Source organism: Cibotium barometz, chromosome 55, assembly GCF_041138505.1.
Source record: "Cibotium barometz isolate CiBa-2024 chromosome 55, ASM4113850v1, whole genome shotgun sequence".
In the NCBI taxonomy this organism is placed as follows: domain Eukaryota; kingdom Viridiplantae; phylum Streptophyta; class Polypodiopsida; order Cyatheales; family Cibotiaceae; genus Cibotium; species Cibotium barometz.
In genome coordinates, this window is record NC_141100.1 from 8,944,116 (window position 1) to 8,959,264 (window position 15,149).

The following is a 15,149-nucleotide window of genomic DNA, read 5'->3' on the forward strand; positions in this document are numbered from 1 at the left end:
CGCAAAGCCCACAAAAAATAGAAAATTGTGAGCTCAAAAAATAGAAAAAAAATGAAGGCTAACGGTTTTTTTCTAATTACTAAATATGAACCTTTGAAAAGAAATGGAGGCTAATGATTTTTTTTGGCCTAAGGTCCTCGCTCTCCGTTTAATTAGTTAATGATGGAAACAACATTTTGCCAGATATTTTGGACTTTTACTCTTGCGCGGGACTCGGGATAACAGCCAAAGTGTCCAGTTAATAGCGGGCCGTGTCCAGTTAATAGCTCAAAGCTAAGATGTACTTAAATAAACTACAAAGCTTTCTACTAATACCTTGGATGCTGCGGCTGAAATGGTGGAGAAGAGGGGTCCATGACAAGGATTGGACAACGACACACAGGAAGGGACAGGTGAAGGTGAGTTTGAGTTAGAGAGAGAGAGAGAGAGAGAGAGAGTGAGAGAGAGAGAGAGAGGCAACTTGTGAACGGAGACAGCAGGGGGTAAAGAAGTGTACGTTTCTCATTGTACTCAGAGGGCACGAAAGAGAGAGGTTCATATCGATCAGTGAGGTCGAGAGAGAAGCAAGGCAAGAGGCAGAGATGGAGGCGGCCAGAGCAACCACGACAGTGAGCAAGAGGACTGCAGAAGGGGGGCTGCAGGAGACTGTGAGCAAGAGGCAAGCAGGAGCAGCGGCAAAAACAACAAGGCTAACCCAATTGCAGAAACAGCTGTTGCCACAGGATGAGCAGGTCTTTACAACAACCGTAACTCACCATCACCTGCAGAAGGGTGCGGAGGCCTTGATCGATTACTTGCAGCAGGGTGAGCAGGCTGCCCAATTGCAGCAGCAGGGCTTAACAACAACAAGGGCAACAACTCAATTGTATGGACAGCAGGTAACTCAAGCTCAAAAGCAGCAAACTGAGCAGCCCTTACTAGCAGCAACAACCCAATTGGAGCAGAATCAGGCAACAACAGCCCATTTGCAGCAGCATGATTTAAGAGCAACCAAATTGCAGCAGCATCAAGGGCATGCCTTGCCATCAACAACCCAGGGACTCGCAACCACCCAATCGGTGGCTTTAACAGCACCAACCCACTTGCAGCAACACGGGCTTGCAACAACCCAACTCCCTCAGCATCTACTGGAGGACTTAACAGCAACAAGCCAATTGCCAGAGGATCCATTCCACCAAGATGAACAAGCTCTGCTTATCATGCCCCCTACCCAAGTACCCCTTTTCCCTGAATCTCTACACACGGACTCCGTTCCTGCCCTTCCCTTAACTTCCCCTGCCTGTTCTGCAGACCTCCCTCTTCCCCCTTCCCCTTTATCAAGTTCCCATGTCCCGTCAAGCTCTCATGGCTTGTGCACATCCCTCCAGCCCTCACAAACCCGCCCATCGATCATGCTCTCCTTCTACTCTCATTCCCGCAAATCCAAGTCCAAGACCCTGCCCATCATTCTGCCCACCACATCGGCCCAATCTGCCCTTTCATCTGAGGACCTCACATCCTCCAAACCCTTCTTCCATGACCCTCTCCATGACTTTCTCAACCTTTCTGATGAGGCCTCCCAATGCAGTGAACCCCTTGCCACCAGTCAGAGTGAGAATTGCTGCAGTGAACTGGAAACATGGACTGATCCCAACTCCCTGGCAGATTGCTGGACCAACCTCCTAGGAATAGAGAGTGGAGAACATCCAAGACAGCAGGCTGTTAACTGGGTAAATTCTCTTTCCGTGTGGGTGTGTGCGTGTTTGCAACTTGCTATATATGTATGCACATACACTTGCCTATACACGTACGCCGAGAGAGAGAGAGAGAGAGAGAGAGAGAGAGAGAGAGAGAGATTAAGCGTCTACTAAAGACCAAAGTGGTACAATAATGTCCATGGCATATCTCATCATGGAATGGAAAATAAAACAGAATGAAAACATAAATATAGCTATCTCACTGGGGTGAAAACTCGTCATGGAAACATTGTAGTTAGGGGGTTGTTTGAAACGGGTTTCCTAAAAGTTTCAAACGCGTTTCAAATGGGTTTCGTAAAATCAGCCCAAAGTTTCCTACGAGTTTCCTACCTACTACAGGTTTTTGCATGTACAAAATTTCAAATATATACTGCATAAAATATGTAAAAATAACTCTAAATGCATAGAATACATGGAAACATCAATTTGAAGCCTACAGTCTTTGAATCACAAATAACAAAAACCATATAATCATCCATCATCAATGTCAAATGATCATGATTCAAAGACTATGGTCCACTATCCATGATCCATGATCCAATCATCCATCATTCCATGCCACACACAAAAAAAAAAAGCCATACATGACACTACATAGGTTAAAACTTATAAGTTTAAAGTGTTCATGTCACATGAATCATGATGAATCAATAGTCATGGCCCAATGTCCATAAACAATACAAAATAAATCAGCCCCGATGAGGGAAAGCGGCACACGGAAACCAGAGAAAACTTTATCAAAAGAGTCGGACAACTTTCAAGGTTAGATTTGGGGCAAAAAAAAGTCAAAAAATTTGCTTGAAAAAAACGTGTTTTTGGAAACGTTTCCATGTTTCCTTCCTTGTAGGAAATGCGTTTCCTAACTACTATGGAGCTGAGGCAAAAACGCTGATATGCTCTATGCTGCTGTCCCATGGGCTGTGGTAAAACGCAGATGATATGCTGATGTAAGCCCTGATGTGAGCCCTGATGTAAGCGCTGATGTAAGGCTGAAGATAAACGCTGATGTCAGTCCACATGTAAGCGCTGAAGGCAGGCTGATGTAAACCTGACACTCCAGTGGTGGCATGATCTAAAGCCACTTAAGTGCTTGGTGGTCTACTGTGAAAACCTGTCCATAAAGGAAAGGCTTCCGATGTTTGAGCATTGTGATCACACTCAAAAGCTCTTTGTCATAAACCGAATAATTCCTGTCATGTGCATGATCAATGCCATGGACAATCTTCAGATGCTGATCCAGAAGAGGCAGCCAGATAAAGACTTTGAACCAGATAAGAACGAGAAGTGAAGCAAGGAGTGCTGTTTGGTGGTATTGGACTTGGAGCATGGCATGGAAGAGGCAGTCGGCTATAGGTGTTTGTCAGCTGAATCTGATCAAGAGACGGCGGCTATACCTCAAGAGACTAGGCGGCTGCAGGCGCTCTAGAGGACTAGGCGGCTATACCTCAAGAGACTAGGCGGCTGCAGGCGCTCTAGAGGACAAGGCGGCGGTTGACGCATGATCAAAGAAAAGTCCACCAGTCGGGCAGCGCTAAAAAAAGGGGCATTTAAAGCATACAAGACTGGCCGACCAGCAGTCGGCCAGTACACCAAAGTGTCCAAGACTACTATAAAAGGAAAAGTGTGCTCATTATTAGAATCATTCTCTCCCCTATGGAGTGGATCAAGTACTAGGCTAGATTTTGGTGATGTTCACCTTTTATAAGGCAGCCTTTGGCTGTAGAACTAGAGTACCCTTTTTGTACTATATCAATATACTAAATTTTCCAGCACATCTCTCTCTCTCTCTCTACTCTCTCTACATATCTGCGTTTTGCATCAGATGGTTTCCAAGAGTGTTTAGGGCTGGAAGAAGACTCCCAGAGCTTCTGCGTGTTACATTGGTATCAGAGCATCAGGCTCAGCAAAGCTAAACACTGATTCAGTCCCATATGATGGTGTATAGGTCCAAAGTACAAGAAAGTACACGGATACGAAGCCCAAGGCAAGGAACACAGAATCGGGAAGAGCTCCCAGGAGGTTTGTTGGTGGTGTTCCACAAAGCCAAAGGGGATGGTAGTCCTGTGAGCCAGATAGGTTCTCGGGCAACGGTTCCAAGGGAGGTTTATCCTCCAAGGGTGATGTGAGGGTGCCAGATTCATTTCTCAAGAATGAAGACAAAGACGGTGTTCAGAGTCAGGGCAGGAATGGATTGTGGACTTGATGGAACCAGATGCATAGATCTTAGTTTGTGACAGAGTAGTTTGGAGACCGGGCCGGGCTTTCAGAGAAAAGGGTTGCCAGGGATGGATGGATGACAGAGGGACTTCGGGAAAAAGTATGGGATGATGATAGTCATCCAAAAACAGGTTGGAATCTCGTCATCAAGTTTAGCAGAGTGGGATGTCGTGCATGATCAATGCCATGGACAATCTTCAGACGCTGATCCAAAAGAGGCAGCCAGATAAAGACTTTGAACCAGATAAGAACGAGAAGTGAAGCAAGGAGTGCTGTTTGGTGGTATTGGACTTGGAGCATGGCATGGAAGAGGCAGTCGGCTGCAGGTGTTTGTCAGCTGAATCTGATCAAGAGACTGCGGCTGTACCTCAGGAGACTAGGCGGATGCAGGCGCTCTAGAGGACAAGGCGGCGGTTGACGCATGATGATCAAAGAAAAAGTCCATCGATCGGGCAGCGCTAAAAAAAGGGACATTTAAAGCATACAAGACTGGCCAACCAGCAGTTGGCCAATACACCAAAGTGTCCAAGACTACTATAAAAGGAAAATTGTGCTCATTATTAGAATCATTCTCTTCCCTATGGAGTGGATCAAGTACTAGGCTAGATTTTGGTGATGTTCACCTTTTATAAGGCAGCCTTTGGCTATAGAACTAGAGTACCCTTTTTGTACTATATCTATATACTGAATTTTCCAGCACATCTCTCTCTCTACTCTCTCTACATATCTGCGTTTTGCATCAGATGGTTTCTTCCAGGAGTGTTTAGGGCTGAAAGAAGACTCCCAGAGCTTCCGCGTGTTACAATTCCTTTCGGCGACATCCAACTTTCTACTGTAGTAGGCCACGGGTCTATTGTCCTGTTGAAGAACTGCACCTATGGCTACATTACTGGCATCGGTAATGACCTTGAAAGGTTCATCCCAAGATGCTAACTTCAAAACAGGCACTTCTGAGGCTACTTTCTAGGGTGCACGGAATGCATTAAGTGCGTTGCTTGTAACTACTGACTTTTTGTCTATGAGTTTACACCCCCTTGAGCCAGACGGTGAGAGGTGCTGCAAGGTTAGAAAACTGGTGAACATGAGTATTGTAGGCCTGGCAAAGCCCTACGAATGAACGGATCTCTTGTCTCAATCCAAGATCTCTTGAGCCTTTGAGGGGTTCAATCCAGTTCCAACAGAACCAATGATGTACCCCAAGTATTTAACCTCTATAACGCCGAAGATAGAGTTTTTGGCGTTTATGTAGTCCATTATCTCGCAAAAGTTGCAAGACTTTCTCCACATCTTTCTCATGCTGCTCCGCGGTGGCTGAGAATATAAGTATATCGTCAAGAAATATGAAAACACACTTACCAATGAGGATTGCGAAAATCTTGGACATCATTTTATTGAAGGTTGCGGATGCGTTGGTAAGCCCAAAGGGCATGACTATGAACTCATAGTGACCACGCTCTATCCGGAAAGCTATTTTTGGAATGTCAGCTTCAAAACTGCGGACCTGATGGTAACTACTCTTGAGATTGATCTTAGTGAAAAATTTTGCACCGTCTAAATGCTCCAAAATGTACTCAATCCTTGGCATAGGAACTTATTCGTAATGGTGAGTTTGCTTGATGCCTTGTAGTCTACACAAAGGCGTGCAGACTTGTCCTTCTTTTGGACAAATAGGATGGGTGCAACAAATGGTGAGGAAGATGGCTGAACGAATCCAGCTCAGAGGAGTTCAGATAACTGCTTTTCTAGCTTGCCCTCTGAAGTTTTGGAAAGACGATAGGGAAACCTGCTAGGAGATTCTAATCCAGGGACCAAATCAATATGATGGTCCTCAAGACAAGAGGAGGGGAGACTAGGTGGGAGATCGTCCCTAAGCATAATGTTCTGGTGTCGATATAGGAGATCTGCTAACTGTGGGATTGGAGATGAAGATGAGATAGCCGCTATCGATGAGGTAGAGGCTGTCTGAACAAGAACATAAATCAATGCTCCTTCCCCTCCCTTGCGGATAGCTCATCGGGCCTGGAGATGAGAAATCAAAGGGATGCCAAGAATGCTCCTATCCCCACGAATCATAACGGGCTCAAGAAAACCTTTACAGATAGTAAAAGTGTCCTGCCCCCAATCGGAAATAGGCTCATAGTGACAAAACCACTCGATTCCTAAGATCATGTCACACCCCAAAAGAGGCGAGACAATGAAATCTCGTTGGAATGAGGCCTTTTGAACTTCAAAGGAAAACTCTTGTGCCTTTTGAGAAAATGTGGGTGGGGTGTGGAGACTAGGTGTAAACCCGTCCACATCCAAATGATAGGGCACTAATGTACAGCTCATTTTGGTAGCCAACTGGGGAGAGATGGCGTCCTCATAACTGCCCATGTCAAATAGGACTACAAACTGGCGGCCCTTGGCAGAGCCATAAGCTCGGATGAGGCTTTTTTGTGCAGCATCACTCTCACCCTCGTACTTAGCATCAAATACCATGGATGGCATAGGATGCATAGAAGGTAAGAGCTAAACTGCGTTGGTGGTAGTAGGCGAGGCTAGAGGAGCAAGAGATGCTGTGGCAGCTGTGGAAGAAGGTGGCTTGAGGCTTGCTCCGTTTTCCATTTCTTTTAATCCTTCTTACCATGCCCAATGGTATGACAGAAAAAATATCTATTCTCTGACTCGAGCTTCTTTTGCTCCTCTAAAGGACGATAACCTCCAGTGATGCTTGCTTTAGCCTTTTCCTCAGGGATTTTCTTAGGTTGGTTATCCTTCTTACCCCCTGAACTAGAGCTAGTACTGGCGTCCTTAGCGTCTTTAGAAGACGCATTACCTTTTCCTGGCTACGATGCATTTTGCTGTTGTTGGGATTTGGTACTAGACTGCAGTTGCTTAGACTTGCCTCCGCTCATCTTCATTTCTTCATTTTGAGCCAGAGTCAAAGCCCAGTCATATGTGCTGGGTTCAAAGTTACAAACTGTGAACCGGATGTTAGGATCTAATCCACGAATGAATTGATCCATCTTGGCCGACTCAGATAACCCTAATTGTTGTACTAAAGTTATAACCTTACCGGAAAACTGAAGCACAGGTGACCCGTTTTGTTTGAGTCCATAGAACTCATCTGCCAGGTTAGTCAAACGCCGGAGAGGAAGAAATATGGTCTTTAGGTCATGGACAAAGGTATCCCAACGAAAAGTTGACACCTGTAATATGGTCTGTATGTATACTAGACCAATGCTGCCACCAAGTGACTGCCTCACCCATAAGCTGGGGAGCTGCTACGTGGACTTTGTCTTGAGGATCCATTAGCTTTGCCAATGGAAAATATGCAAAAAACTGATGAATAAATTGATTGACAGGTAAATGATACCTATGGGTGGGAAAACTAAAGAGAGGGTGTGCTGAAATTTCAGATGCATGGCCTCCTTTTCCCACTGGTGTTCGAGTAACATTCGCTCTCAATCGAACTCTCGTTGGTGCTCCCAAGTAGCGAGTTCAACCTGACAGCGGTCTTCTTCAAGCCTGCGTTGGGCTTCCTCATAGTCCCGTCTGTCTATTTTCTCTTGTTGTTTTCTGGCTTCTTCCTCAGCTTTTTCTTCCCTTTGTCTGGCCTCATTCTCTGGTCTTTGTTGTTCCATTTGAAAGAAGAGGGAGATGAAGTCGGGGGTAGCTGGGGGAGTGGGTTTTGCTACTGTTGCCTCCAAAAGTTGGAGACGCTCCATGAGAAGTTGGTTCTATGCTCGGAGTAGAGCTATGGTATCTATAGTCGGGGAAAGAGCATGGTCTCCTTCGAGGGAGACGTCTTCCTGCAGATGTGTACTCTCCTTTGTAGACATGTTACTGAAGTCAGTGGTCATGCCAAAGCGAAGTATGACCATCCAAGGATGCTCTCACACTAGCATGCGGTGTGTGTGGACAAGCTAAATCTAATACCAATGTAACATGCAGCGGAATTATGCGTAGATGAAGGATCTTGTCACACAAAGTCTCACACTGCCTTCTTTATCCTGAGTTTCGCGAGTCTTTAGCAATCCACTTTATCACTTCACAATTTAAGAGGTGAGAGAAGAGAGAGATAGATCTGTACACCTTATTAGGTCCCAAATTACCCACTAAAGGGCCCCCTCCTATTGCTAGGAGTATTTGTTTTATTATCTTTGAAGAGAATGAATGTAAGACTAACTTTGGACTGTAGAGAAGCCAAACACAAGACCTTTGAAAGACCAAGAGTCGGGCTGAACTGTACCCGGCTGTAGAAGCACCAATGATGACCGATCTCAATGCCAATGCACTCTTCCAATGGAATGTAGGAAGGCTGCAAACTGAGGCTGAGAGAGAGGCTGCTTTGGGACTGTTCTAGGCTGAGTTTAAGCACTATGAATGAATGAACAAGTTGTGTTTACCTTCACCGAGATGGCTGTAGCAAACGATGTGATGTATGAATGCTGAAAACTGCTCAAAGGCTGAAAACGCAAGCATTGAAGCGCCTCCTTCCTTGGCTGATTTCTGGATGCTGCGTTTTGATGATGTATGCTCTAGATGCTCAAGCGATGATGATCCAATATGTTGAATGCTGAATTGATTGTGCTTGATGATGAGATGAATGATATGGAGTGAAGCGATGCTATTTATATGCACTATGGTGCTGGTCAGTTGACTATGAAGCTGGCTGACTGTAGCAATAAATTGCTACGCGACTTGCTTATGTGGAATAATGGTAAAAATACTGAAATATTATGTATAAAATGCCAAAAATATGGTAAAATTATGGAATAATTCTGAATGGTATTCTAATGCTTCTGTAATGATGTATATGCATCTAGGATGAATGCTATGCAAATGCAGAATGTTTTCTAATGCAAACCCTAAGGTTTCTACTGACTCTATATGCATGAATGATTCTCTCCAAGTGGGTTAAGGCCCAAGAGACTTGATTGACTGACTGGCACTCTAAGGCTGAGGAATGACCTACGTAGCTTGTGCCTGACATATCCTGAGCTGAGGATTACAATGGGGCCACGGCGTACGACAATATCAAATCCTAAAGGGTTCTACTACTGTACAATGGAGCACTGATGATGAGCCATCTTGTCACCATGCACTACAGTGCAGAGTGCATGTGACAGTATGTTCTGGACCTGAAGTTGCGAAAGGATGGTTTGGATCTTGAGGGTTGGACAGATTTTGCAAGGAGAGAGACCTTACTGTCAATTTAAGCAAAACCAAGATTATGGTCTTCGATGCATTTTATGTGGTCTCACTGAGATTGTGCAGAAGAATGTATACCTTGGAGTCACTTTTACAGCCCCCAGTTTTGCATCACCACAGCTGCCACTGACCAACTAGCAAGGGGGCATCATTGTTTCCAGGCACATTTCCAAGAGTGAGAAAACAGTATTTTTCCTAGCCCTAAAAAGGGATGTTTCTGGGTATTTTTATGTTTTATTTGGGGTTTTTTTGTCTTGGCTGCTGGCCTACACCTTTTAGGCTTATCAGCCAGCAAACCCCCCCCCCCCCCCCCTCAGTATGTATAGCCTTGCCTATCATTTTGTTACATGCGGAAGCTCTGAGATGCTTCAGTCAGCCCTAAACACCATCTAGAACATGCTGATGCAAAAACACAAACAGAAGGGAGAGTAGAGAGAGAGGAGAGCTGGAAATTCAGTATTTTCATATGGTACAAAAAGGTATATCTGTCTTGCAGCCATAGGCTGCCTCCCATGAAAAGGTAAAACACCTAAACAAGTCCTAATTCTATGACCCAGCCAACAAGGGGATGAATCATCAAAAACGATGAGCAATTATGCCTTTTATAGGCTGGAAAAGTCCTCATGGAGTGGCCGACTGCTGGTCGGCCAGGTCCAGAACAAGAAATTCTTCATGTGCTTCAGCCAACAGGATTTGTGCATTCTTTTGCTGGCCGACAGCAACACCACACTTTCCATGAGACAAATCCCTGCCAAAAACAGCAACTCATGCTCCTGTTCCTTGGTTCTAATAAGTCTTTAATCCTTCTTTATCTGGCTGCACTCTAGGATTAGTCCTGAGATTAGCATGTACATGTGTGTGCATTCATCATTCGTGTACCACTTCATTGTCATATCCGGTACCATATGGCCACTACCCGAGACAGCAGACCCCTTTGCTACGGGCCACCGTGGGACAGCAGCCCTCTCTGCTATCATCTGCGTTTTACATCTGTTGGTACAGACCGCCTACACCAAGCTAACTTCAGCGTTTCACATCGGGCTGACATCAACGTTAGGAATGATCAATTACATCCTTGGTAAGCATAACCCAGTAGCAGATGCTCTTAGTCGAAAGACCAGCATCCATAACATGCAGGAGTCTACCATTCTCGAAATCACTGGAAAAGACTTGAATAGCATGAAAGATCAATATGTTGATTCTGCAGAGTTTGGTACTCAGTATACTTTGGCCCTCAATTTAGAGCCTGTCCATTACTCAATGTAGGACGATTGGTTGTTCTACGAGAACCGTCTCTATGTCATTTGGGAAAAGCGAGCAGCTCTTCTTCATGATGCCCATGACTCCTTAGTTGGAGGCCATAGAGGTATCAACAGTACCCTCGAGAAATTGGAACGGTCCTTTTATTGGCCAAAAATGAGGTGTGATGTTTATTCACATGTTCAAGCCTGAAAGATTTGTCAAAAAGTTAAGGTTCCACATACGAAAAAGACTGGGCTACTTCAACCTTTGCCTATCCCCGACGGACCTTTCATCGACATTTCTATGGACTTTGTAGGGCCTCTACTAGCATCCACCGGATCTTGTAACACTCAGTGTTTTACCATTGTGGATCACTTTAGTAAGTTTTGCATGCTCATCCCATGCAAGCATACGGCCACAGTTGAGGACGTAGCCTGCCTTTTTCTCAAGCATTGGTACCCCATTTGTGGTTTGCCTAGCACCATTACATCAGACATGGATTCCAAGTTCACCTCGCATTTTTGGAGGGCATTATTCGAGAACTTTGGGACCAAGTTATAGTTGTCTAGTGCATTTCATCCACAGACAGACGGCCAGACAGAAATCTATAACCAGTTGGCGTTTGATGTTCTCAAGTCATACTGTCATGACTAGCAGCGCGAATGGGAATATGAGATTCCTTGGTCCAAGTCATCTTAAATAATACTCATTCATCCAGTGTTGGACGTACTCCGTATGAGGCAGCCTTTGGTTGCCGTTTCTCTTCTCTTTTGACAAGAATCGTGTAACACGCGGAAGCTCTGGGAGTCTTCTTTCAGCCCTAAACACTACTGGAAACATGCTGATGCAAAACGCAGATATAGAGAGAGGGTAGAGAGAGAGAGATATGCTGGAAATTCAATATATTACTATAGTACAAAAAGGTACTCTTACACACAGCCCTAGGTTGCCTTGAATAAAAGGTGAATAACCCCCAAAACTGTCTCCCTATGGGACTCCTACTGACCCAAACCCCTAGAGGGTTGAATGGCTAGAACAATGAGCATGAGTGCCTATTTATAGGCCTTGGATCCTTTGGAGAGCTGGCCGACCAGCAGTCGGCCAGCAGCCTTGGCATAAATACAAAAACGCAAGCCCCTTTATCAGCCGCCTTGTCTTTCTTGATGCGCTCCAGCCCCTTGGCTCTTTGGAATCATACGACAGCCCTTTGGAACCAGCCGACAGCATCCTCCTCCATGATCCCCATGCCCTGCTCCAAGTCCACCACAGATTCTGCACCTGAGGCTCCTAAATTCTGGTTCTACTCATCTTTTACTGGCTGCCCCCTTCTGGATTAGCCCTGAGAAAGTACATGGCATTGATCATGCACATGACATCCCCCTCTGCTAAACTTGATGACGGGAATCCAACCTGCTGTTGGATGACTGTCATCATCCCAATCCTTTTCCCGAAGTCCCCCTGTCATCCATCCATCCCTGGCAACCTTTTTCTCTGAAAGCCCAGCCTGTTCTCCAAACCACTCTGTCTCAGACGAAGATCTATGCATCTGTTCCATCTAGTCCATAATCCATTCCTGCCCTGACTCTGAACACCGTCTTGGTCTTCATTCCTGAGAAATGAGTCTGGCACTCACATCACCCTTGGAGGATAAACCTCCCTTGGGACCGTTGCCCGAGAACCTATCTGGCTCACAGGACTGCCATCCCCTTTGGCACTGTGGAACACCACCAACAAACCTCCTGGGAGCTCTTCCCGATTCTGTGCTCCTTGCCTTGGGCTTCGCATCCGTGTACTTTCCTGTACCTTGGACCTGTACACCGTCATATGGGATTGAATCAGTGTTTAGCTTTGCTGAGCTTGATGCTCTGATACCAATGTAACACGCGGAAGCTCTGGGAGTCTTCTTTCAGCCCTAAACACTATTGGCAACATGCTGATGCAAAATGCAGATATAGAGAGAGAGTAGAGAGAGAGAGATATGCTGGAAATTCAGTATATTACTATAGTACAAAAAGGTACTCTTACACACAGCCCTAGGCTACCTTGAATAAAAGGTTAATAACACCCAAAACTGTCCCCCTATGGGACTCCTTAATGACCCAAACCCCTAGAGGGTTGAATGGCTAGAACAATGAGCATGAGTGCCTATTTATAGGCCTTGGATCCTTTGGAGAGCTAGCCGACTAGCAGTCGGCCAGTAGCCTTGGCATAAATACAAAAACGCAAGCCTCTTTATTAGCCGCCTTGTCTTTCTTGATGCGCTCCAGTCCCTTGGCTCTCTGGAATCAGCCGACAGTCCTCTGGAACCAGCCGACAACATCCTCCTCCATGATCCCCATGCCCTGCTCCAAGTCCACCACAGATTCTGCACCTGAGGCTCCTAAATTCTGGTTCTACTCATCTTTTACTGGTTGCCCCCTTTTGGATTAGCCCTGAGAAAGTACATGGCATTGATCATGCACATGACAAATCGTGTCTCCATCTCGAGGCTAACAAAACGACGGAAGCATTCTTCAAAATCATTGAGTCAATTAAAGACCCTGCTTGACCAAAGCTTAGGAAGCTTATATAGTAGACAAGCAAATAAGTCTAGATGAGATGTCCACTTTAAGGAAGGGGATTGGGTCTATTTGCGCATCATGAAACAGAGATTGAAACAAGTGGGCAAACGTTGTCCCAAGCTTTCTTTCCGTGGTTTTGGACCCTTTCCTATAGTTAAAAAGTTGCCTAACAGGTGGAGGATGCATGATGTTTTCCATGTTTCTTGGCTAAAACCTTATGTTGGACCAGATTTGTTTGATGTTTCAAATGAACAGCAGATAGACATATAAAAAATCATTGAGTCTGAGCAGATCCTTCTTCATCGTTGGAACCATGGTTCTGGTCGAAGACTCCGTCAGTTCTACACGAAGTTTCGAGATTGATGTACCCACGAAGCCGTTTGGCTAGACGAGGGGTTCTTTCAAGAGTACCCCCAGTTATTGGCAGACTACTTGGAAGCCATGAACCTGTCGCTAAGCTAAGCAAAGCAGGAGAGAATGTCACATGCACTTTGCACTGTAGTGCATGGTGACAAGATGGCTCATCATCAGTGCTCCATTGTACAACAGGACCCTTTAGGATTTGATATTGTCATACGTCGTGGCCCCATTATAATCCTCAGTCCAAGATATGTTAGCACGAGCTACGTAGGTCATTCCTCAGCCTTAGAGTGTCAATTAGTCAGTCAAGTCCCTTAACCCACTTGGAGAGCTTCATTCATGCGTATAGAGTCAGTGGAAACCTTAGGGTTTGCATTAGAAAGCATTCTGCATTTGCATAGCATTCATCCATATGCATATACATCATTGCAAAAGCATTAGAATACCATTCAAAATTATTCCATAATTTTACCATATTTTTCAGCTTTTTATACATAATTTTTTAGTATTATTACCATTATTCCACATAAGTAAGTCGTGTAGCAATTTATTGCTACAGTCAGCCAGCTTCACAGCCAACCGACCAGCAGCATAGTGCATATAAATAGCATCGCTTCACTCCATATCATTCGCCTCATCATCAAGCACAATCGATTCAGCATTCAGCATATTGGATCATCATCGCTTGAGCATCGAGAGCATACATCATCAAAACATAGCATCCAGGAATCAGCCAAGGAAGGAGGCACTTCAGTGCTTGTGTTTTCAGCCTTTGAGCAGTTTTCAGCATTCATACATCACATCGTTTGCTACAGCCATCTTGGTGAAGGTAAACGCTACTTGTTCATTCATTCATAGTGCGTAAACTCAGCCTAGAACAGTCCCAAAGCAGTCCCACTCTTAGCCTCAGTTTGCAGCCTTCCTACATTCCATTGGAAGAGTGCATTGGTGTTGAGATTGGTCATCATTGGTGCTTCTACAGCCGGGTACAGTTCAACCCGACTCTCGGTCTTTCAAAGGTCTTGTGTTTGGCTTATCTACAGTCCAAAGCGAGTCTTACATTCATTTCTTTAAAGATAATAAAGCAAATACTCCTAGCAATAGGAGGGGGCCCTTTAGTGGGTAATTTGGGACCCAATAAGGTGTACAGATCTCTCTCTCTCTCTCTCTCTCTCTCTCATCTCTTAAATTGTGAAGTGATAAAGTGGATTGCTAAAGACTAGTGAAACTCAGGATAAAGAAGTCAGTGTGAGACTTTGGGTGATAGGATCCTTCATCTACGCATAATTCTGCTGCATGTTACACATACTCCAGCACCATATAGCGGCACCGCCCAAGACTGGACATTGCCTCCTTTTATGCTGTCAGTGGTCACAAAGGAGGTGGATTTATGATGAGTCCCATTGGTTTCACTGGCCTTACTAGTTAATGTATATTTAGGACCCACATAGTACATGGGCCTATTTTTTAGGTTTCCATGGTATGTGTATGTTTATATATTCAGCTTATAGATGGAACATATGTAACACTTTTAGCTTCATAGACACATTTGATCTTTAGTAGACGTTTATAAAATCCTTATTTCGTTCTCTCTCTCTCTCTCTCTCTCTCTCTCTCTCTCTCTATATATATATATATATATATATATATATATATATATATATATATATATATATATATATATATATATATATATATATATATATCTGTGTGTGTGTGTGTATAGATATATACATATATATATATGTATTAACACATACATACATATTAATATATATAAATGTATACACACATGCATGTATGCATGTGTATATTACTATGTTTTTGCACCAAGCTC

General features: G+C 44.5%; 1 protein-coding gene across 2 annotated transcripts in view; it reads left to right on the top strand.

Annotated features, from left to right (window-relative positions):
• Positions 1–266: 266 nt before the first annotated feature.
• Positions 267–15,149, top strand: part of LOC147607335 (uncharacterized) — a 44,066-nt gene continuing 29,183 nt past the window's right edge. Inside the window, exons 1-2 of one of the 2 annotated variants that reach the window (XM_086790220.1) lie at positions 267–398; positions 515–1,709. In XM_086790220.1, the coding sequence (XP_086646346.1) occupies positions 582–1,709 (1,128 nt within the window). In that variant the 5' untranslated portion in view covers positions 267–398; positions 515–581. Of the gene's footprint in view, positions 399–437; positions 1,710–15,149 lie in introns of those variants that run through there. The other variant, XM_086790219.1, reaches the window with a different exon arrangement.